The sequence below is a fragment of the Sus scrofa genome, chromosome 1, assembly GCF_054392235.1.
Source record: "Sus scrofa isolate SSC_HxYL_T2T_F1_AM1 chromosome 1, Sscrofa_HxYL_maternal_Yorkshire_Landrace_v2.0, whole genome shotgun sequence".
Classification (NCBI taxonomy): Eukaryota; Metazoa; Chordata; class Mammalia; order Artiodactyla; family Suidae; genus Sus; species Sus scrofa.
In genome coordinates, this window is record NC_139383.1 from 146,276,508 (window position 1) to 146,298,956 (window position 22,449).

At 39.4% G+C, this 22,449-nt stretch overlaps 1 protein-coding gene across 17 annotated transcripts in view; it reads right to left on the reverse strand.

Moving 5' to 3' along the window:
- The window catches only part of FMN1 (formin 1), a 467,182-nt gene that overhangs the window by 273,525 nt on the left and 171,208 nt on the right, over nucleotides 1-22,449 (reverse strand). The window contains exons 6-7 of one of the 17 annotated variants that reach the window (XM_084975483.1): nucleotides 21,836-22,014; nucleotides 19,235-19,379 (exon numbers count right to left, since the gene is read on the reverse strand). The exons of 15 other annotated variants lie outside the window; for them this stretch is intronic. In XM_084975483.1, coding sequence (XP_084831609.1) covers nucleotides 21,875-22,014 — 140 coding nt within the window. In that variant the 3' untranslated portion in view covers nucleotides 19,235-19,379; nucleotides 21,836-21,874. Of the gene's footprint in view, nucleotides 1-19,234; nucleotides 19,380-20,993; nucleotides 22,015-22,449 lie in introns of those variants that run through there. One more of the 17 variants, XM_084975492.1, reaches the window with a different exon arrangement.

A 22,449-nucleotide genomic window follows, 5' to 3' on the forward strand; every position in this document is an offset into this window, starting at 1 on the left:
ATGACTATTTCTAAATCTAAATTTAAGAAAAATATTTACACACCAAACCATACACAAGAATCAATTCCAGTGGATTAAAAATCTAAATGTGAAAAGCATAAGAGAAGAAACCGTGGAAGAACATTAGAGTATCTTTTTCACATTGGAATTCGAAAAGATTTCTTAAACAAGACATTAAAAAAAAAGGAAAATATGTTTTAAATTTCGTTTCATTAAAGTGACCAAAATTACATATGTTAAAAGATGCCACTAGAAAGTGATAAACCACACATGTGGAGAAGTCATCTGCAAAACATACGAACAACAAAAGATTAGCATCCAGGATAAACAAGCACTGGAAAGAAATAAGAAAAGCAAGGGATAGAAAAATGGGCAAATGTATGGTCCATTCATGTAAGAGGAACTCCAAATGGCTAATAAACATATAAAAAGACACGACCTGTCCTCAGGACAATGCAAATTAAAACTATAAAGGGATGCCATTTCACGCCTATCAGACTTGAAAACATTAAGAAGTCTGCTAATGCTAACTACTGGTGAGAAATAAAAATAAGAATTCCATACACTGTTGATGGAAGTGTTAATTGTTACAATCACTTTAAAGATCAGTGTGGCAATGTCCATTACACTGAAAGGTACACATAAATAAAGCCAGAAATTTTACTCTAAAATTTAACCCAAGTGGGGTGTTTACCATAAACACAAAAGTTTAAAAGAACACTTGAAGTACTATTTCTGGCAGTGAAAAATGGGAAGAAACAAATTTCTATCAATAGCAATACAGATAAACAAATACTGAATGATACATTCACTCAAAGTGATACCATGTGGCATTAAAATGAATGAACTACAGCCACACATACCAACAGACTAATCTAACAAACAATTTTGAGAGAAAAAGTTGCCAAATAATACACACAGTTGGATGCCATTTCTAGACTTTTAAAACACAATCGTATTCTATATTATTCAGGAATTTTATACCTAAGTATAGGATTTTACACCTAAGTATAAAGAAGTACCTGAGATTAATAAACAAGAGGGAAGTGGAAGGCACCCAGAAGCTGCAAATGTATTTCTAATATTTTATTTCTTTTTTTTCTTTTTTTTTTTTTTTTTTTTTGTCTTTTTGCTATTTCTTTGGGCCGCTCCCGCGGCATACAGAGGTTCCCAGGCTAGGGGTCGAATCGGAGCTGTAGCTACAGGCCTACGCCAGAGCCACAGCAATGCGGGATCCGAGCCACGTCTGCAACCTACACCACAGCTCACGGCAACGCCGGATCGTCAACCCACTGAGCAAGGGCAGGGACCAAACCTGCAACCTCATGGTTCCTAGTCGGATTCGTTAACCACTGCGCCACGACGGGAACTCCCTAATATTTTATTTCTTAAGTCAGGTGTTGAGTATAACCACAATCTTGGATGCAACTAACATCTCAGCCTCAAAATATATAAAGCAAAAACTGACAAAATAAGTTAAACCATAGCAGATAAGTAATAACTCTATTAGAAATTAATCAAGAATATAAAAACATAGTGACTGACACAAGTAACAACCTTGACAATCCATATCCTAGAACCCAACAAAAACATGGGACCTTCTCAGACACACAATGTGTTTGCAAAAATTGGTTCATAGAGAAAATCACTCAAAAAAGTTAAAGTGATATTATACAAATTATGTTTACTTTCTATAATATAGTTAAATCAAAAGCAAGAAGACAGACTAAAAAGTAAAACTAAAATCAGCAAATCTAATCAATTAACTTATGAGAGTAAGCCATGTAATAACCCTGCAAGGTCTACTCTAAGAATGCAAGACTTATTTATCATCTGAAAATTTCTCAGTGATATCTACCAGACTAATACACTAAAGGAGAAGAACCATCCTATCTCAAAATGACATAGAATGACACAGAAAATATCATGATAAAGCTCAATATATTCTTGATTTTAAAAAGAAAAAAGAAACTCTTAGCTAGTTTAGAATAGAAGAGAATCAAATTCAGGACATCAAGAATTTTTCAGCAAACTTCATACGTAGTAGTAAAACTTCAGAAAGCAAGATTAAGAATACCCAGAGTCACTCAGATTTTGCTGCACATACTAGAGGTCTGGGTCAATCCAGTCAGAAAAGAGAGAAACACTGAAAAGGAACAGACAATACTGGTATTAGCTACAATGATGTGATTGTCAAATTTTACACATTGATACTATTTGCACAGGGTTTGGAAAACCCATGCTATACATCATCTAGGAATACACAGACAGTACAGTCATAATCGACCTTCCTGTCATTCTCCATGGTGGTGACCCCAAAACTTGGCAAAGTGGCTGGGAGACAAGCACGGAAATTGCATTAAAGGCAATTGACAATAGGGATTCAACCTTGGCTTCAAAAGCCTGAAGAAAATATGGCGCAATATTTAAGTATAGGTGGTTAATATCCAAGTGCTCATTCTACTCCATTTTTCTATTTGTTGAAATTATGCAGGATATTCTTTTCCACAAAAGATAAAGGATATGTTCAAAATCTCACATACACACTTTTTTTCTTCCTAAGTCTTGGTTTAAAGTCAGTGAGAAAAACTGCCTGCCTGAAACAGAATGTGCATACAAAGTCCTAGTAAAAATACATTCTTCATGAAACACATACAAGCATTAACTGATTTGAATGAAAACTTTGGGAGAAGTTCCCCACTCTTTAGCTTGCACCTGAACCCTGTAAGTGACAGAGCCCTTTGAAGCCAACAAAGGGAACCTCAGGAGAAGGGGAGGTGAAGGTCAGTCTCTGGAGAGGCAGGTGAAAGCCAGCCAGCTTTAACCTGACCGAGAGTGGAATTTTCTAGTAAACCAGGCCAGACGAGTACCCAGGAGGTCAGGCCACCTGCCCAGGTTTCTAAGGGCGACAGGACACTTGTGTCTCCCATATGGTGGAAAAGTACTGCAAATACAATACACTACACCTGCCACTGGGCTTGGCACCTGTAAGGATAAGATCTTGACTTGCATTACTTCTACCAGCCAGAATTTAAGAATTGATTTTTTCTTTTTTTAAATTTTATAATGATTTTTATTTTCTCCATTATAGTTGGTTTACAGTGTTCTGTCCATTTTCTACTGTACAGCAAAGTGACCCAGTCACACATACATACATACATTCTTTTTCTCACATTACCCTCCATCATGCAAGAATTGACTTTTTTCTGTCTATTGCCCGGTCTCTCTCAATTCTAACCCCCGAATAGAAAAATCAATCTATGAGACATGTAAGAAATCACAGGAAATCCGAGATATATAGGAAAAACATCAAAGTGAGAGTTTGGGATGGAAAGCTAAGTAGCAGCTTTTCTGCAGAAATATGGTAAGAAGAAGGGTCACACAGCAAGACCCAGCTCAGAAAAACTGGGCAGTGCTCTGACCCTTAAGGCTAGCCCAAAGCTCCAGAGGGATGCCAGGCTTAGAAAATAAAAATTCAGGATGTTCAGTTAAAAGTGAACCTTAAATAAACAGTAGATTGCTTTTGAGTCTAAGTATGTCTCATGCCAAATTTGGGGCTTTAGATAATTATTGTTTATCTGAAGGTCACATGTAACTGTACATCCTATATTTTATCTGACAACCCTACTTGAGGATCTTCAGGCACTCTGAGTGGGAACTACACGCAACAGACCAGGAATTGAAAGAAACTGGAGAATATGTATGCACATAGGTAGAAACAGAGTAATATTAGAATCTCTTAGCTAGCCAGACAGACTGGTTCTAAACACTTTAGTTTAGCTTGCCTTCCGTAAAATCTCCTTGATTATATTGTTTTTGTCTTACAATGGCAGTTCGAACTCTCTCTCGCTCCTTTTTTTTTTTTTTTTTTTTTTTTTTGCTTTGGCTTTTTAGGGCCACATCTGGAGCCTATGGAAGTTTCCAGGCTAGGGGTCAAATTCGAGCTACCACTGCCAGACTACACCACAATTCCTGGCAATCCTGGATCCTTAACCTACTGAGCAAGGCTAGGGATGGAACCCGCATTCTCATGGACACTAGTTGGATTCATAACCCACTGAGCCGCAAAGAGCACTCCCTGAAATCTTTTTTTTCCACAAGAATTCTGATCTTCTCAGATATTTTTCACTGAAAGTTACAAGGACGTCAATTACCTATTTTTCACAGTGAACACAATGAACAATGACAACAGATAAAATGGAGACAATACACATAAGGTGAATGCACACATCTTCCACTTAGGGTCAAGAATACCATTGCTAACAGCATATGAAGACAAGCATACACTAATTCACAAACAAAACACAGCTGCCTCTCAAATACACTCTTCTGAAAAATCAGTGATGCCCAGGCCCCTACCTCTGATCTTGCTAGTACTGCTATAGTCAAGCATCAGCCAAGATACCGAAGATCTAAAAAGACACTTCTTCAAAGAAGATATACAGATGGCCAAAAGGCATGCAAAAAGATGTTCAGCATTGCTAATTATTAAAGAAATGCAAATCAAAACTACAATGAGGCAGCCAGCATGGCCATCATCAAAAAGTCTACAAATAGGAGTTTCTGTTGTGGGTCAGCAGAAGTGAATCTGACTCAGATCCATGAGGACTTAAGGTTCGATCCCTGGCCTCACTCAGTGGGTTAAGGATCTGGTGTTTCCATGAGCTATGGTGCAGGTCGCAGATGCAGCTCGGCTATGGTGTTGCTGTGGCTGTAGTGTAGGCCAGCAGCTACAGCTCAAATTCGACCCCTAGCCTGGGAACCTCCATATGCCACGGACGCAGTCCTAAAAAGACAAAAAAAAAAAAAAAAAAAAAAAGTCTACAAATAATAAATGCTAGAGAGGGTATAGAGAAAAGGGAAACCTCCTTCACTGTTAGTGGGAATGTATACTGGTGCAGCCACTATACAAAACAGATTGGAGGTTCCTTAAAAACCTAAAAATAAGGCTACCATATGACCTAGCAATCCCACTCCTGGGCATCTATCTGGGAAAACCATAATTCAGAAAGATACATGCATATTTGCATATATATTACATATGTTAATACATACTTGTGTATAGAAGTACAACTGAATAACTTTACTATACACTTGAAATTAAAACAATGTAAATCAGTTATATTTTAATAAATTTTTTTAAAAATCAGCCAAGATGAACTAGAGACACAACCAGATAACTTGTGAAAGCTGAAACTTCTGTATCTGCCAACTGACACCCTCTCAGTAAAACCTCTAATTAGTGGTTCTCAGCCTTGGCTACATATTAGCCACCCAGGAAAGCTTAAAAACTACTGAAGCATGGATCCCAGCCCAGAGACAGATTTAATTGTTATGAGATGCACATGAGGCACCGGGATTTTTAACAGCTTTCCAGGTGATTCTGATACATAGCCGAGGCGGAGCACTACAGCGTCAAAAGATGTCTGGTGAGGCTAGAAGACGACACGTCTATCTAGACTGTAAAAAGCATGCTCCTCCATCCAAGCTGATTGAGGCCACAAAAGCTAACTCTTCATGGAGCCATGAGACAATGCACAGGACTTGGGTTCTTCCTTGCCCTCCTAGAGTTCCCCTGAAATTTTGGCATCCAGGAATAATGTTTAAATAGCAGGATTATATAGAAGGGACTGCAGATGGGAATAAAAATGGCAAGATCTTTCAGTCAGTCCCATTTGACTGGTAAACCCCACTATAACTTGCCGTATTATCATTCTGGAAATGCACCATCTGGGTGGCATAGGAAGGAAGGATATCAGCTCATTTCATAGAAATGTGCAGGGTTTGTTTGTTTTTTCCATTGGAGTATGGTTGATTTACAACATTGTATTCATTTCAGGTGTTCAGCAAAGTTATTTAGTCATATGTGTATTTTTCAGATTCTTCTCTATTATAGGTTATTACAAGATTCTAAATACAGTTTCCTGTGCTATATTATCTTTTTTTTTTTTTTTTTGTCTTTTTAGGGCTGCACCCATGGCATATGGAGGTTCCCTGGCTAGAGGTCGAGTTGGAGCTGTACCCACTGGCCTGCACCACAGCCACAGCAATGCCAGATCTGAGCTGAGTCTGCAACCTACACCCCAGCCCAGGGCAATGCCGGATCCTTACCCCACTGAGTGAGACCAGGGATCAAACCCCCATCCTCATGGATATTAGTTTGGTTGGTTTCCACAGAGCCATGACAAGAACTCCCTTATCTATTTTATACATAATGATGCGCCTCTGAAATCCCATACTCCCAATTTATCCCTCTTCCACTTTCCCTTTGGTAACCATACATTTGTTTTCTATGTCTGTGAGTCTATTTCTGTTTTGTAATTAAGTTCATTTATATTATTAATTTCTTCCTTTTTTAGGGCCACACCTGCAGCATATGGAAGTTCTCAGGCTAGGGGCTGAATTGCAGCTGCAGCTGCTAGCCTATGCCATAGCCGTGGCAACACCAGATCTGAGCTGAATCCTCGACCTATGCCACAGCTTGCGGCAATGCCAGATCCTTAACCTACTGAGTGAGGCCAGAGATTGAATCTGCATACTAATGGATACTAGTCGGGTTCTTAACTCACTGAGCCACAACAGGATCTACTATTTGTATTATTTTTTAGATTCCACATATAAGCGATATCATGTAACATTTGTATTTCTCTGACTTACTTCACTTAGTGTGATATTCTCTAGGCCCACCCATGTTGTTGCAAATGACATTATTTCATTATTTTTATGGCTAAGTAATATTCCATTGTGTGTGTGTGTGTGTGTGTGCGTGTGTACCACACCTACTTTACCCATTCATCTGTCAGTGTACATTTAAGTTGCTTCCATGTCTTGGCTTTTGTAAATACCACTTCAATGAATACTGAGGTGCATGTATCTTTTTGAATTAGTTTTCATCTTTTCTGGACATATGCCCTAGATGGGACTGCAGAATCATATGGTAGCTCTAATTTTAGCTTTTTAAGGAATCTTTATACTGTCCTCCATACTGGTTGCACCAATTTACATTCCCACCAACAGTGTAGGAGGATTCCTTTCTCTCCACACACTCTCCAGCATGCATTCATTATTTGTAGACTTTTTTTTTTTTTTTTTTTTGTCTGTCTTTTCTAGGGCCACACCCATGGCATATGGAGGTTCCCAGGCCAGGGGTCTAATTGGAGCTGTAGCCGCCAGCCTACACCAGAGCCACAGCAATGCCAGACCCACGCCACATCTATGATCTACACCACAGCTCACAGCAACGCCAGATCCTTAACCCACTGAGTGAGGCCAGGGATCAAACCTGCAACCTCATGGTTCCTAGTCAGATTCATTAACCACTGAGTCATGACGGGAACTCCTATTTGTAGACTTTTTGATGATGTCCATTCTGACCAGTGTGAAGTGATACCTCATTGCAGTTCTGATTTTCATTTCTCTAATAATTAGGGCTATTGAGCATATTTTCACGTGCCTGTTGGTCATCTATATATGTCTCCTTTGGAGAAATGTCTATTTAGGGCTTCTGCCTATTTTTTGACTGGGTGTTTGTTTGTTTGTTTTATATTGAGCTGTATGAGCTGTTTGGATAGTCTGGATATTAAACCTTCGTCATTTAAGTCATTTGCAAATATTAAGAAATGTGCAGTTTAGTCTGGCAGCAAAGCTCCAGGTGCTGCTGGCTGATATACCCTAACCACTCCTCAGAGTGAAACCTGGTCAGCAGACACATCCTTCTTCCCCAGAAGCCCTGGTCTGAGGTTCAAGGCCAAGTCTTGATTAACTCTATTACAGAATCAAGATTCTAAGTTTCTCTTCCTTCCTATTAAAAAAATGATAGGCCACACCACAGAAGTCATTCTCACTAGCTCAAGAATAGGAAAAGAATACATTTGCCATCACAGAAGGTAACATGCCTCCAGGTTTTTATGATGAAGAAGCATTTTCCTCTTTTACTGAGGAAATGACATTGTCAGAAATAGTCTTATCTGCAAATTAAACTAGTTTGGAAAAATACAGAACTGAAATTACAAAAATCATAGAATCTTAAAGATAGCATTTCAGAAGTCATTTAGCCCAAAGCCCCTTCCTCAAAGTACACAGGAAGAAACTCATATCCAAATAAAAAGACTCCATGTTCTTTAGAACAGAAGCTCAGATCTACACACAGGTAAAAACATACTTTATAACTACATGGAAAAAAAAAAAAAAAACCTGTTTAGCAGAGCTCAGGTTCCTGACTACTTCTAACAGGTACTTTCTACCATACTCTGAAGCCTCTTTATGGCTTTTAAATGAGGTCAGATGTTTAGAGTAAAGGGAGAGAGCAAGAACTAGAAGTTTTGAGGGGGTGGGACATATGGAAAAAGCAGCTGCTGTGAACATAGGAGTGTCTAGGAATACCTATCTGTATCGTGGACTGGGTGGGGAGGCCACTCTCATCACAGACCAGAGACCACAGGGGCAGAACCTGGGCCAGTGTATCATTTGCTCCAACAACTTTTGTGGTACAGGTCAAGGAGGAAGAAACAAATGATTGGGTCTCTCCAGGGCTGGGGTTTTGTCAGACAGCTGTGCTAGAAGGTAATGGGGTCAAGAAATGAAGGACATTACCAGGAATGTCACTAAAGGTAGGTTTTCAATGTCCAAAGAAGGAAGTGAAAACAGGAAAGGCTGACAGACCTAAAGGAGATATTTGGAGTCAGATCTCTGAGAAAGAGAAGGAATCTGTGTTTTGGAGAAACTGAAGGGGAAAAGCCGGAATGAAGGAAGGTGGTGGACAGAAATTGGGATGTTCTAATTTTATCTTTTCAAGATTAAAGCTCTCAAATACCATATGATATCACCTACATGTGGAACCTAAAATGTGGCACAAATGAATCTATCTATAGAACAGACTTAAAGACATATAAAACAGACTTGTGGTTGTTGAGGGGGATGGGGGACGGAGTGGGATGCCTGGAGTTTGGGGTTAGTAGATGCAAACTATTCCATTTAGAATGGATAAGCAATGAGGTCCTACTGTGCAGCACAGGTAACTATATCCAGTCTGGGATAGACCATGATGGAAAAGAATATGAGAAATGGAATATATATATATATATATATATATATATATATATATGTCTTGGTCACTTTGCTGTACAGCAGAAATTGGCACAATACTGTAACTCGACAATACTTTGAAAAATTCAATTAAAAAAAAAAAGATTAAAGCTCTTGTGAATAAACATAAGGCCCAGGATGTAGAAACAGACTGTTAGCTGACTAAAATGGAAAAGACTACCACTGAAAGGGAAGAGAAGCCCAGATTTGGAACAGGTTATCCATGTAACTATTAAATATTAAAGGAAAGTCAAGGGAATGGCCTAGGGGGTCAAGGGATGAGTATATGAGAAAAGGTAACCTTGAACTTCATATAATACGTCCTGAAGTTCCCCCAAACCAAAGATTATGTGATTCCTTATGGGCTGATATTCTAACATTGGGATTTCTGTTGTGCTTTTAAGAGCTCCCACACTGCAAGGTTAAGGAACTTAAGTGAATATACCTTATAGGTTTAGTGGGGTCATTAGGATCTGGTTGTGATTATTAAGCCAAATAAATGTTAACACTGATATAGCAGGTTCTATTACCAAGCCACACTTGTACCTATGAGGATTCTTTCCTGCTGTGCCACAACAGGAACTCCAGCAATGTCTTGTATTTGAGGAAACACCGTATGTCATTAGTAAAGCATTAAGCTATGAGGATGTGGATTTGATCCCTGGCCTCACTCAGTGGGTGGGGAATCCAGCACTGCCGTGAGCTGTGATGTAAGTTGCAGACATGGCTGGGATCTTGTGTTGCTATGGCTGTGGTGTAGGCTGGCAACTGTAGCTCCGATTCTATCCCTAGCCTGGGAACCTCCATAAGACGTGGGTGTGGCCCTAAAATGCAAAAATAAATAAATTTAAGATGAATCAGTATTTATGTACCACTAAGAAAGAAAAAAATGCTGCCAAGTGTAATTGTAAAATGTCAACTGTAAAACACTCTAATTTTGGATGTGGCTACTGTGCACAGTACCGTAGATGAAATATATTCTGAACTCGTTTCATTCTCATAAAGCTTTTACGTGTTTTATGTGTGAAGTATTGTTATTTTTGCCCCCATACGAGAGATAAATCCAGACACAGAGAGGTAAAGTATTTGTCCATGTTCACAGTGTAATAAGGAATACAGCCAGGATCTGAATCCAGAAAGCCTGGCTATAGAATCTGCTCTGCTTTTTTGGCCACACCCGTGGCATGTGGAAGTTTGGAGGCCAGGGATCAAACCCATACCACAGTCGTGACCTGCCCCACAGCTATGGCAACGCTGGATCCTTAACCCATTTCACCACATGGGAACTTCCTAAAATCTATTCTTAATACTATCCCAGTTCAGTAAATAGTCACTGATGAGGGGAAAAAAAAATCATGATATAATAACCCAAGCTTTCCACTCTCCCTCCCAGGAGGAGCCAGCATTCTGGAGGGGGTGCTGCTGCTGCAGGCTGAGGACATGGACTTCCTCGGGGTACTCCCATCCCACAGAAGAGCTCTGACTCAGGCACTGCAGATCCCTGCAGAGGTTCTACCCCAATGAGTGGTTTCCCTTTAATGCATCCCTCATGGGATTGAGTCAGCACCAACGCATCCCTGTATACCCTCAGGTTTTTTCCCACTTTGCCATTACTATATCCATTCATCTTTAGTCATCTTTACTCCTCCTCTTCCAAATGTTACCATGTGCCTCATTTTGTGAGGGCGACTCCCGGAGCCACAATCACAGTGGCTCCTAAGAGAGAAGCCATGGCTGCATAAGAACCCAGATGTATCCAGCCATCAGCTCCTACAGCTTCCGCCTGGCTCCAGCCCCTGCGGCTCTTAGCCAGTAATGGAGGCCAGGCTCGTGGATGCACGCATTCCCTTTACAGCTCACTGCCTCGGTTACTGTGGCAACAGATGTCACAGAAATACAAAGTCGGAGTCACTGTTTCCATGTCATATAAACATAGGAACAAATGTTCAACTTTGCTGGTAATCAAAGAAATAAATAATCAAACATAAGATACTATTTTTGTCCCTTTACTTGGAAAGCATTTTCAAATCAACCCAAAGTTGTCTAAAAATCAGTAAGTGGAATCATGAAGCATTAACATCATCGACAACAAAAATGGACTGCTGCTAGAACCAGCTACTATGAACACTTAGTGACTGTCCTCTATGAACCAGGCATTAGGCTAAGCCATTTACTTTAGTCTCTCTAGTCCTTAGAGATAGACAGGACAGAAGTGCATTTAGGAAGACAATTAGGATCACTGAATGAGAAAGTAAAAGGGGTACCATCTTTGAGATGGTCAATGTGGCTGTAGGGCATCAATGTGACTTAGAGGGCAGACTTTGGACCCAGGAGGTCTGGTCTAAATTCTAGCTCTGCCACTTATAAGTGTTGGGATCTGGGTTATTTCACTCCTTCTGCGTCTGTCTTCTCATCCTTAAATAAGAATAATGATGATTCCTACCTCACAAGGTTGGTGTAGAGATGAATTAATATTTGTAGAGTACTCTGAGCAATGCCTAGCAAATAGGTGTATAATGTATATTGTTAGCTGTTACTATTATTATTGCATTTTCACTCTTCACTGTTAACTTTACTTCCCACTTCACTGAAAAACTGAAGCAACCAGGAGAACTTCTGCATCCTCTCACCCTCCAATGTTGATACCCACACATTCTGCCCTTAGATCTGTTACGAGAGATGACTTTTCACACTCCCACCAAAGCCAACCCCTCTGGTAGTAATGAGATCTCTATCCTAGTCATTTTCTTAAAAAGCTCATCGCAGCAAGTCTTCCTTCTTCCTACATCAAATGTCCCCCTTCTATCTTCTCTCTGGCAATATGAAAGAGCAATTATGTCTTTTGAATTAAAATAAAAATATCAAGTTCCCATTGTGGCTCAGTGAATTAAGGACCCAAGATAGTCTCTGTGAGGAGGTGAATTTGATCCCTGGCCTCACTCACTGGGTTAATGGTCCAGCAGTGCCATGAGCTGCAATGTAGGTAGCAGATATGGCTCAGATCCAGTGTGGTTGTGGTGTAGGCCGGCAGCTGCAGCTCCAATTCAAACCCTACCCCAGGAACTTTCATATGCTAAAAGTGCAGCCATTAAAAAAAAAAAATGAAATCTCTTTTGATACCACTTGCCCAACCAATACCCTAATTATGTTCTTTCACCACAAAAATTTCTCACAAAAGTTGTGCAGTCTCTAATTGCCATTCTCTTTTAAGATTTTAATTTTTTTCCATTATAGTTAATTTACACTGTTCTGTCAATTTCTACTGTACAACAAGGTGATGCAGTCATACACACATATATATTCTTTTTCTCACATTATCCTCAATCATGTTCCATCACAAGTGACTAGATATATTTCCCTGGGCTATACAGCAGGATTTCACTGCTTATCCACTCCAAATGCAATAGTGTGCGTTTATTAACCCACTACCTCCCCTTCCCCCTTGGCAACCACAAGTCTGTTCTCCATGTCCATGATTTTTTCTTCTTTGGAAAGGTTCATTTGTGCTGTACATGATTCCAGATATAAGTGGTATCATACGGCGGTATTTGCCTTTTCTGACTTCACTTAGTATGAGAGTCTCTAGTTCCATCCATGTTGCTGCAAATGGCATTATTTTGTTCTTTTTTTATGGCTGAGTAGTATTCCTTTGTGTATTTATACCACATCCTCTTAATCCATTCATCTGTTGATGGACATTTAGGTTGTTTCCATGTCTTGGCTATTGTGAATAATGCTGCAATGAACATATGGGTGTATGTGTCTTTCTTAAGCAAAGTTTTATCTGGACATATACCCAAGAGTGGGACTGCTGGATCATATGATAGTTCTATATTTAGTTTTCTGAGGCACCTCCATACTATTTTCCATAGTGGTTGTACCAAATTACATTCTCACCAACAGCATAGGAGGGTTCCCTTTTCTCCACACCCTCTTCAGCATTTGTTATTTGTGGACTTATTCATGATGGCCACTCCAACAGGTATGAGGTAGTACCTCACTGTAGTTTTATTTGCATTTCTTTAATAATTAGTGATGCTAAGAATTTTTTCACATGCCTGTTGGCCATCTGTATATTTTCTTTAGAGAAATGTCTATTCAGGTCTTTTGCCCATTTTTCAAAGGTGTTGGTTTTTTTGCTGTTGATTTGCGTAAGTTGTTTGTATATTTTAGAGATTAAGCCCTTGTCAGTTGCATTGTTTGAAACTATTTTCTCCCATTCCATAGATTGCCTTTTTGGGTTTTTTTAATGACGTCCTTTGCTGTGCAAAAGCTTGCCAGTTTGATTAAGTCCCATTGGTTTATTTTTGCTTTTATTTCTGTTGCCTTGGGAGAATGACCTGAGAAAACATTTTTATGGTTGATGTCAGGGAATGTTTTGCCTATGTTCTCTTCTAGGAGTTTGATGGTGTCTTGTCTTACATTTAAGTCTTTAAGCCATTTTGAGTTTACTTTTATGCATGTTTGTGAGGGTGTGTTCCAGTTTCACTGATTTACATGCAGCTGTCCTTTTTTCCCAGCACCACTTCCTGAAGAGACTGTCTTTTTCCCATTTTATATTCTTGCCTCCTTTGTTGAAGACTAATTGACCATAGGTTTCAGGGTTTATTTCTGGGTTCTCTATTCTGTTCCATTGGTCTGTATGTCTGTTTTGGTACCAGTACCACACTGTCTTGATTACTGCAGCTTTGTAATATTGTGTGAGGTCTGGGAGAGTTATGCCTCCTGCTTGATTTTTGCGCCTCAGGATTACTTTGGCAATTCTGGGTCTTTTGTGGTTCCATATATATTTTTGGACTGTTTTTGTTTTGCAGTTCTGTGAAAAATGTCATAGATGATTTGATTGGGATTGCACTGAATCTGTAGATTGCTTTGGGTAGTATGGCCATTTTTATGATATTAATTCTTCCAACCCAGGAGCATGGAATATCTTTCCATTTCTTTGACTCCTCCTCATTTTCCTTGATTAATGTCTTATAGTTCTCAGCATATAAATATTTCACCGCCTTGGTCAGGTTTATTCCTAGGTATTTAATTTTTGGAGGTGCAATTTTAAAAGGTATTGTATTTTTATATTCCTTTTCTAATATTTCATTGTTAATACAAAGAAATGCAACCAATTTTTGAATGTTAGTCTTGTATCCTGCTACTTTGCTGAATTCACTGATCAGTTCGAGTAGTTTTTGTGTGGAGTCTTTAGGGTTTTCTCTATATAGTATCATGTCATCTGCATACAGTGACAGTTTTACCTCCTCTCCTCCTATTTGGACGCCTTTATTTCTTTTGTTTGTCTGATTGTTGTGGCTAGGACTTCCAATATTATGCCATTCTCTCTTAAAGCCACTCTGAAGTAGACTTTTGCCCCAACCTCCTCCTCTATACTTCTAAATTCAATGGCAAGTCTCAGCCCTTACTTTTCCTGCCCTACAGTCTGGCTATTCTCTCCCTCCTGGATGCTCCTTTTTAACTTAGCATCCAGAACTCCATAATCTTGTGGCTTCCCTGCTACCTTCCTGGACATCCTCGGTTTACTTTGCTGATTCCTCCTCTGACCTCAATCTCTTGCTGCTGGAGTTTCCCAGAGTCACTCACTCCTGGCTCTCCCTTTCCATCCACACTCAGCATCTCACCAGTCTGACTTTTAAATATTAACTTTTACATGTGCAAATGACTCCCCAATATTTATCTATAGCTCAGAAGCCCTCGCCCCCCACCCACTCCACACTCATACAGTTAATATCTAAATACCCGCTAACACATCCTTGTGCTTGTCAGATTGACACTTAAAGCTTCAATTATCAGAAATAATGCCTGATCTTCCCCCAACCACCCAGTCTCCTCCTCTATATATGGCAGTTCCATCCTCCAATGGCTCAAGGCAAAAACTCTTCCACCACCTCTAATGCCACCCCCCAACCCCCGCAATCCAATCTACCAGGAAATTCCAATGGATCTGCCTCCAAAACAAATCCAGAATCTGATTCCTTTTTACTGCCACCTTTGCTAAAACCACAGTCAAAGCCATCATTCTCAGAGTAAGTATAATCTCTTGCCTGGATCACCATAATAATCTAAGAATTGTAATGGGGGTCCACCAGCAGCCCCCAACACACACACCCCTCCCCACCCTCCCTAACTCAACACAGAAGCCACAATGGGCTTTTCCAGACACAAAGAAAACTGTGACAAGCCTCTGCTCAAAATTCTCTCACAGCTCCCACTTAACTCTCCACACAAAGGCCAACAACATCAAACAAGAACCCACACCAGCCTACAAGGCTCCCCATCAGAGGTCCCTTCACCTTTTTTGTGCCACGGACCCCTCTGGCAGCTGGCGATGTCAACAGATTCCCTCCTCAGAATAATACTGTTAGGGGTATAAAATGAAGTATGATAGATTATAGAGGAAACCAACTTAGTTTTAATTTTAGTTGTGATACCATAACACATGTACTCCTTTATTAATGCATTAAATAACAGGATCTAGTGGCAAATCTAATTACTAACAAAACTTTGGTGTGTTGTGGAGATGAATATAACCATATTTTAAGATAACGGCAACAATGCTCATGTGATGTGATAATATCTATGACTTTCACCGCTGACTAGTCATCAGTTCTACTAAGTTATCTAGGTTCTCAGTCTGCTGAAAAAAATGTTAAATTTCAGTTAGATGTTATTGTTAAAAAAAAAAGAAAGAAAGAAAAAAAGTGAAATATTTTTTTCCACCCAAATTAACAAATCCCTGAATTCTATCCCTGGACTCCTTCAAGGTCCTTAGACTTCGGGTTAAGAACCTCTCAGTACATTTCTTCTCAAATATCCTTTTCTGGCTAACTGCTTTAGGGGTGCAGTCACCCAGAACACAGTATACCCATTCTGTACTCAGAGTCTTTGCACTGTCTGTTCCTTTCCCCTGTATTACCTTATCTCCTTCTCTTTTATTTCTTTGCTCAAATGTCACCCTATTTAAAACTGTAACCAACACTTTCACTGCAATCCCAATGCCTCTTACCTAGCTTTTCTTTTCCATAGCATTTATCACTATCGATTTCTTTATTTATTATCTCTATTCACCACTCTCATGCTCCCTTACTCTCTTAGAACACAAGCTGCTGGAAGGCTGGAACTTTTTTCTGTCTTGATTCACTGATGTATTCAAATGCCTCAAACAAGTTCTGGCATGTAGAAGGTGCTCAGGCAATACTACTTAAATAAGTGATGCATTTCAAATAATTACTGTTCAGTGTCTATTATGCAAACTCTTACTCTACACACAATTCCAAATAAGCACACATTATAAGATTTTATCCATTAATTACTCCATATCCAATATTTCTTTCCAGTCATTCTAAAATGAATCCTCATTTCAGTTCTTAGAAATGCCCTTATATTTACTGAGAAAGGAGAGAGGATGGTGTGAGCTGACATGTCTGTCAGCTTAATGGTGCAAAAGAGTGGTTCTGGAGCCAAATATCAAGGTTCAAATATTGGCTTCTCTCTTTACTATCTTTGTAAAGCCCAAGAAAAGTATATAAGCTTTTCTAAGCTGTCATATCCTCTTCAGTAAACAAAGATTAATTATCTACTCATAGCATTATACTAAGGATTATAGTTATTTAATCCATGTATGGCATTTAGTTCATTTCCACAGGGCTTGGCAAATGTACAAGGCAGATTCATTATTAGTTATTATCTCTAAGAAATGGAAACACCCTTTTGTATTATAAGTGGCAGAGTATCTACTTGTGCCCTTTATGAGTGTCTGGTTTCCTATCTCTCAGAAAGGATAATTTAGAACAGAGTTCTAAATTGTAAAAGCTATATAAGTATGCTTATATTTAATAACTGGAATTTAGGAGACAGAGAAATCCACTCAAGCCAACACTATTAGCATTTTGCTGCACTTCATTCTATTCTTTGCCCAATATATCTTTATCAGGGTTGTAACCATTCGAATCCTTTTTTTAAAATGACTTTGAACTCTGTATCAACTTATTTCTGATCCTTATTAAAATGAAAGACCCCAGGAGTTCCCATCGTGGTGCAGTGGAAATGAATCTGACTAGAAACCATGAGGTTGCGGGTTCAATCCCTGGCCCTACTCAGTGGGTTAAGGATCTGGCGTTGCCATGAGCTGTGGTGTAGGTCACAGATGCAGCTCGGATCTGGCATTGCTGTGGCTGTGGTGTAGGCCAGAGGCTACAGCTCCAGTTAAACCCGTAGCCTGGGGACCTCCATATGCCATGGGTGCAGCCTCCAAAAGACAAATAAATAAATAAATAAAATGAAAGACCCCAAATAGCCGAAACAATCTGAGAAAGAACAGAGCTGAGGAATCACTATCCCTGTCTTCAGACAGCACTACCAAGCTACAGTCATCAAAACAGCATGGTACTGGCACAAAAGCAGACATAGAACAGGATGGAAAGTCCAGAAATATCCACACATTTATGGTCAATTAATCTATGACAAAGGAGGCAAGAAGACACAATCGAGAAAAGACAGTCTCTTCAATAAATGGTGCTGGGAAAATTGGACAGCTACATGTAAAAGAATGAAATTCTTTACCAAATACAAAAATAAACACAAAATGGATTAAAGATCTATATGCAATACCAAATACTATAAAATGCCTGGAAGAAAACATAGGCAGTCTTTGACATAAATCGGAGAAGTACTTTTTAGAGCCATCCTCTAGAGTAATGAAAATAAAAGCAAAAATTTTTAAATGGGACCTAATTAAACTTAAATGCTTTTTCATAGCAAAAGAAATCATAAAATAAATAGACAAACTATGGACTGGAAGAAAATACTTGTAAACAATGTGACAACAAGAGGTTAATTTCCAAAATGTATAAACACCACATATAGCTCAATATCAAAAAACCCAACAACCCAATCAAAAAAATGGGCAGAAGACCTAAATAAACATTTCTCCAAAGAAAATACAGATAGCCAACAGGCACATTAAAAGATACTCAACATCACTAACTATTAAAGAAATGCAAATCAAAACTACTACAATGAGCTATCACCTCACATTGCTCAGAATGGCCACCATCAAAAAGTCTATATAGGAGTTCCCGTCGTGGCACAGCAGAAACAAATCCAACTAGGAACCGTGAGGTTGCAGGTTCGATCCCTGGCCCTGCTTAGTGGGTTAAGGATGTGGCATTGCTGTGAGCTGTGGTGTAGGTTGCAGATGTGGCTCGGACCTGGTGTTGCTGTGGCTGTGGTGTAGGCCAGTGGCTACAGTTCCGATTAGATCCCTAGCCTGGGAACCTCCATATGCCGTGAGTACGGCCCTAAAAGGACAAAAAGAACAACAACAACCAAAAGTCTATATAGAATAAATGCTGGAGAGGGTGTGGGAATGTAAATTGGTACAATCACTGTGGAGAACAGTATGGAGGTTCCTTTAAAAACTAAAAATGGAACTATTGTATGATCCAGTAATCCCACTCCTGGGCATCTACCTGAAGAAAACCAAAATTCAAAAAGATAATGCATCCCAATATTCACTGCAGCACTATTCATAATAGCCAAGACATGCAAACCAACAAAATGTCCATCAACGGAGGAATGGATAAAGATGTGGTACATATATACAAGGCAATATTACTCAGCCATAAAAAAAATAATGAAATACTGCCACTTGCAGCAATGTGGATGGACCTAGAAATTATCATACTAAGTGAAGTAAATCAGCCAGAGCAAGATAAATACCATATGATATCACCTATATGTGGAATCCAGTAAAACATTGATACAAATGAACTCACAAAACAAACAGACTCACAGACATAAATTTGTAGTTCCCAAAGGGAAAATGGGGGAGTGGGGGGATTAGGAGTTTGGGATTAACAGATACACTTTACTATATATAAGAGATAAACAAGGCCCTACTGCATAGCACAGGGAACTATATACAATATCTTAACCTTATAGGGAAAGTAATCTGGAAAAAAAAAATTGAGATATATATATATGTATATATGTATGTGTGTATCACTTTGCTGTACACCTGAAATTAACACAGCATTGTAAATCAACTATATTTCAATAAAAATAATAAAGACACTGATCCACTTTTTAAAAAAAGAAAACAAATAAAGCAAGACAGAAACCACATTCTGGTCTCACTAACCTCCCAGAGATTAGGCTCAGAGTTCAGGAAGATCAGCTCAGATCTGACACAGAAGCAGGAGGGTCCCCCAGGTATAGCAAACAGGACAGAATCTCTTTGTTCCTGGTAATGACTCCCATTCTCCTTCAAACAACTTCCAGGTGATCTGAGTTTGGGTGAGGAGGGGAAAGAAGGTATAAGGAGGTTGAGGAGAGAGTCCAGAAGCTTCTCTGGGACTCTATAAAGATGGGCTGACTCCACAGCACCAGGAGTGGAAAGGTGGGGGAGCAAGTTCCCTGAGCACGCTCACACTTGAGGGAACTGGCTGTGTGCCCTTTGTAACCTTAGGCTCTGGTATAGCCACTGAGAACCAGGCAGTAAGCCATAGGAAAAGGAGTTTTGCCACGCCCTCAGGAAAGATAAACAGCATTGACACGTTTTGAAGAAATGAATTTGCTACCTTCACTGGCTTTGGCACACATGGCTTCAGCACACAGAACTAAATAAACACCTGCTCTTATCGTACATGTTACCATGCCTGGATCAGATCCAGTGAACTACATGCTTAACATGGTCACAATGACTTTGATAAAGATTTCTTCTAAGTACAAACTAGAACAGTGCTCTTCAAACTCTTTTGCTCATGCACCCATTACAATTTTTCTAAAAATAACATATTCCTCACACATCTTAAAAAGGAATCTAGGAGTTCCCGTTGTAGTACAGCGGAAAACAAATCTGACTAATAGCCATGAGGACGCAGGTTCAATCCCTGGCCTTGATCAGTGAGATAGGAATCCAGCATTGCTGTGAGCTGCAGTGTAGGTTGCAGACATGGCTCAGATATCACATTACTGTGGCTGTGGTCTAGGCCAGCAAATGTAGCTCCGATTTGAACCCCAGCCTGAGAACTACTCAGCCATAAAAAGAACAAGATAATGTCATTTGGATGGAACTAGAGATTCTCATACTAAGTGAAGTAAGTCAGAAAGAGAAGGACAAATACCATATGATATCACTTATATCTGGAATCTAATATATGGCACAAATGAACCTTTCCAAAGAAAAGAAAATCATGAACATGGAGAATAGACTTGTGGTTACCAAGGGGGAGGGGGAGGGAGTGGGATGGACTGGGAATTCGGGGTTAATAGATGCAAACTATTGCCTTTGGAATGGATAAGCAACAGAATCCTGCTGTATAGCACTGGGAACTATGTCTGGTCACTCGTGATGGATCATGACAATGTGAGAAAAAAAGAGTATATACATGTATGTGTGGCTGGCTCACCTTGCTGTGCAGTGGAAAATTGACAGAACTGTAAACTAGCTATAATAGAAAAAAAATTAAAATTATGAAAAAAATAAAAAGGCAACAAATCAAAAAATAAAAAATAAAAAGGCTGTGAGTTCCTGATGTGGCAAGGTAGGTTAAGAATGCAGCAGCTCAGGTCACTGGAAAATGTGGGTTAAATCCTTGATGAGGCACAGCAGGTTAAGGATCCAGCATTGCTGCAGCTGTGGTATAGGTCACAGCTGTGGCTTGGCTTCAATTCCTAGCCTGGGACCTTTCATATGCTGTGGGTGCAGCATTAAAAAAATTTTTTTTTAATTTTAATTTAAAAATAAAAATGAGATGATTGTGAATAAGCTGCTTTACAGTTCAGAAATTTTACACGTTTCCTTTTTAAGACATTTCATTTTTTTTAAACAATTTATCCAAAAGCAATAGTTTTATGCTTGAATGTCTATTAGTCACCCTCTCATAATTTCCAGGGAATACACATGTAAAAATGATTTTATTTATTTTTTTTACAGCCACACCTGCAGCATATGAAAGTTCCTGGGCTAGAGGTTGAAACAGAGCTGCAGCTGCAGGCGTACTACAGCCATGGCCAACAGAGGATCCAAGCTGCATCTGCGACCTACACAGCAGCTTGCCCCAATGCCAGATCCTTTACCCACTGAGCAAGACCAGGGATCAAATACGTGTCCTCATGGATGCTATGCTGGATTCTTAATCCACTGAGCCACAACAGGAACTCCTAAAATTGGTTTTTAAAATTTCATGTGATCACCATTAATTTTAGATTTACTTCTGGGTGGAGTTAATTTTTTATTAGCACCTAACTTATGAAAATACGCCGAAATGTGTTAATTATGAAACATTAAAATTTAATTGGGGGCATTCCCATGTGGCTTAGCAGAAACAAACCCAACTAGTATCCATGAAGATGTGGGTTCAATCCCTGGCTTTGCTCAGAAGGTTAAGGATCTGGCGTTGCTGTGAACTATGGTGTAGGTCATGGACACAGCTAAGATCTGGTGTGGCTGTGGCATAGGCCAGCGACTACAGCTCTGATTCAGCCCCTACCCTGGGAACTTAAGACATGCCACAGGTGTGGCCCTAAAGAGAATAAACAAACAAATAAATAATATTCAATTGAAATATATCTCTTACAGGAATGGATAGGATCAATTTTTTTGGTGATCTTAGTAAAGAAGGCTTTCCAGATACCATTATTTGGAATTATCCTTTCTTTGACACCCTGGAGGTTTTTATGTCTAAACAAATTAGAGCAATGGAGTTCTCTTTGTGGCTCAGTGGCTAATGAAACCGACCAGGATCCATGAGGATGCGGGTTCCATCCCTGGCCTCACTCAGTGGGTTAAGGGTCCAGTATTGCCATGAGCTGTGGTGTAGGTAAGGCCTGGATTCCGCATTGCTGTGGCTGTGGTGTAGGCTGGCAGCTGTAGCTCCAATTTGACCCTGGGGACTTCGGTATGACACCGGTGCAGCTCTTTAAAAAAAAAAAAAAAAAAAAAAGAAGAAGTAAACAAGGTAGAGCAAGACTCCCTTTATAAGTTGGGTAGGAAGTCAATTTAAATTAAAGAGAGTAATTTAAAAGCTAACAACATGGAAGGTAATTTGCTCAAAACTATCTATGTCTCCACCTCACTTATCCCTTGGAAGGTCCTTCTGCATCTCCCAGTTTGATGACTATTAATCTAGCACTACTTCCAAAATACCTGTGCATCTTGTGAAAAAAGCAGATTCATAGATTTTCTCCAGACTATCTGAAATAACAAGCTTCCTCCAACCCCTACTAAAGACCAAGAGACTAAATTGGGACATAAAATAAACATATAAAACGTTAAATGATGTAAAATTTCAATATAAATTCAACAAACAGAAAACCTATCATGACAGTACTAGTTAGCCAAGGTATTCAGAG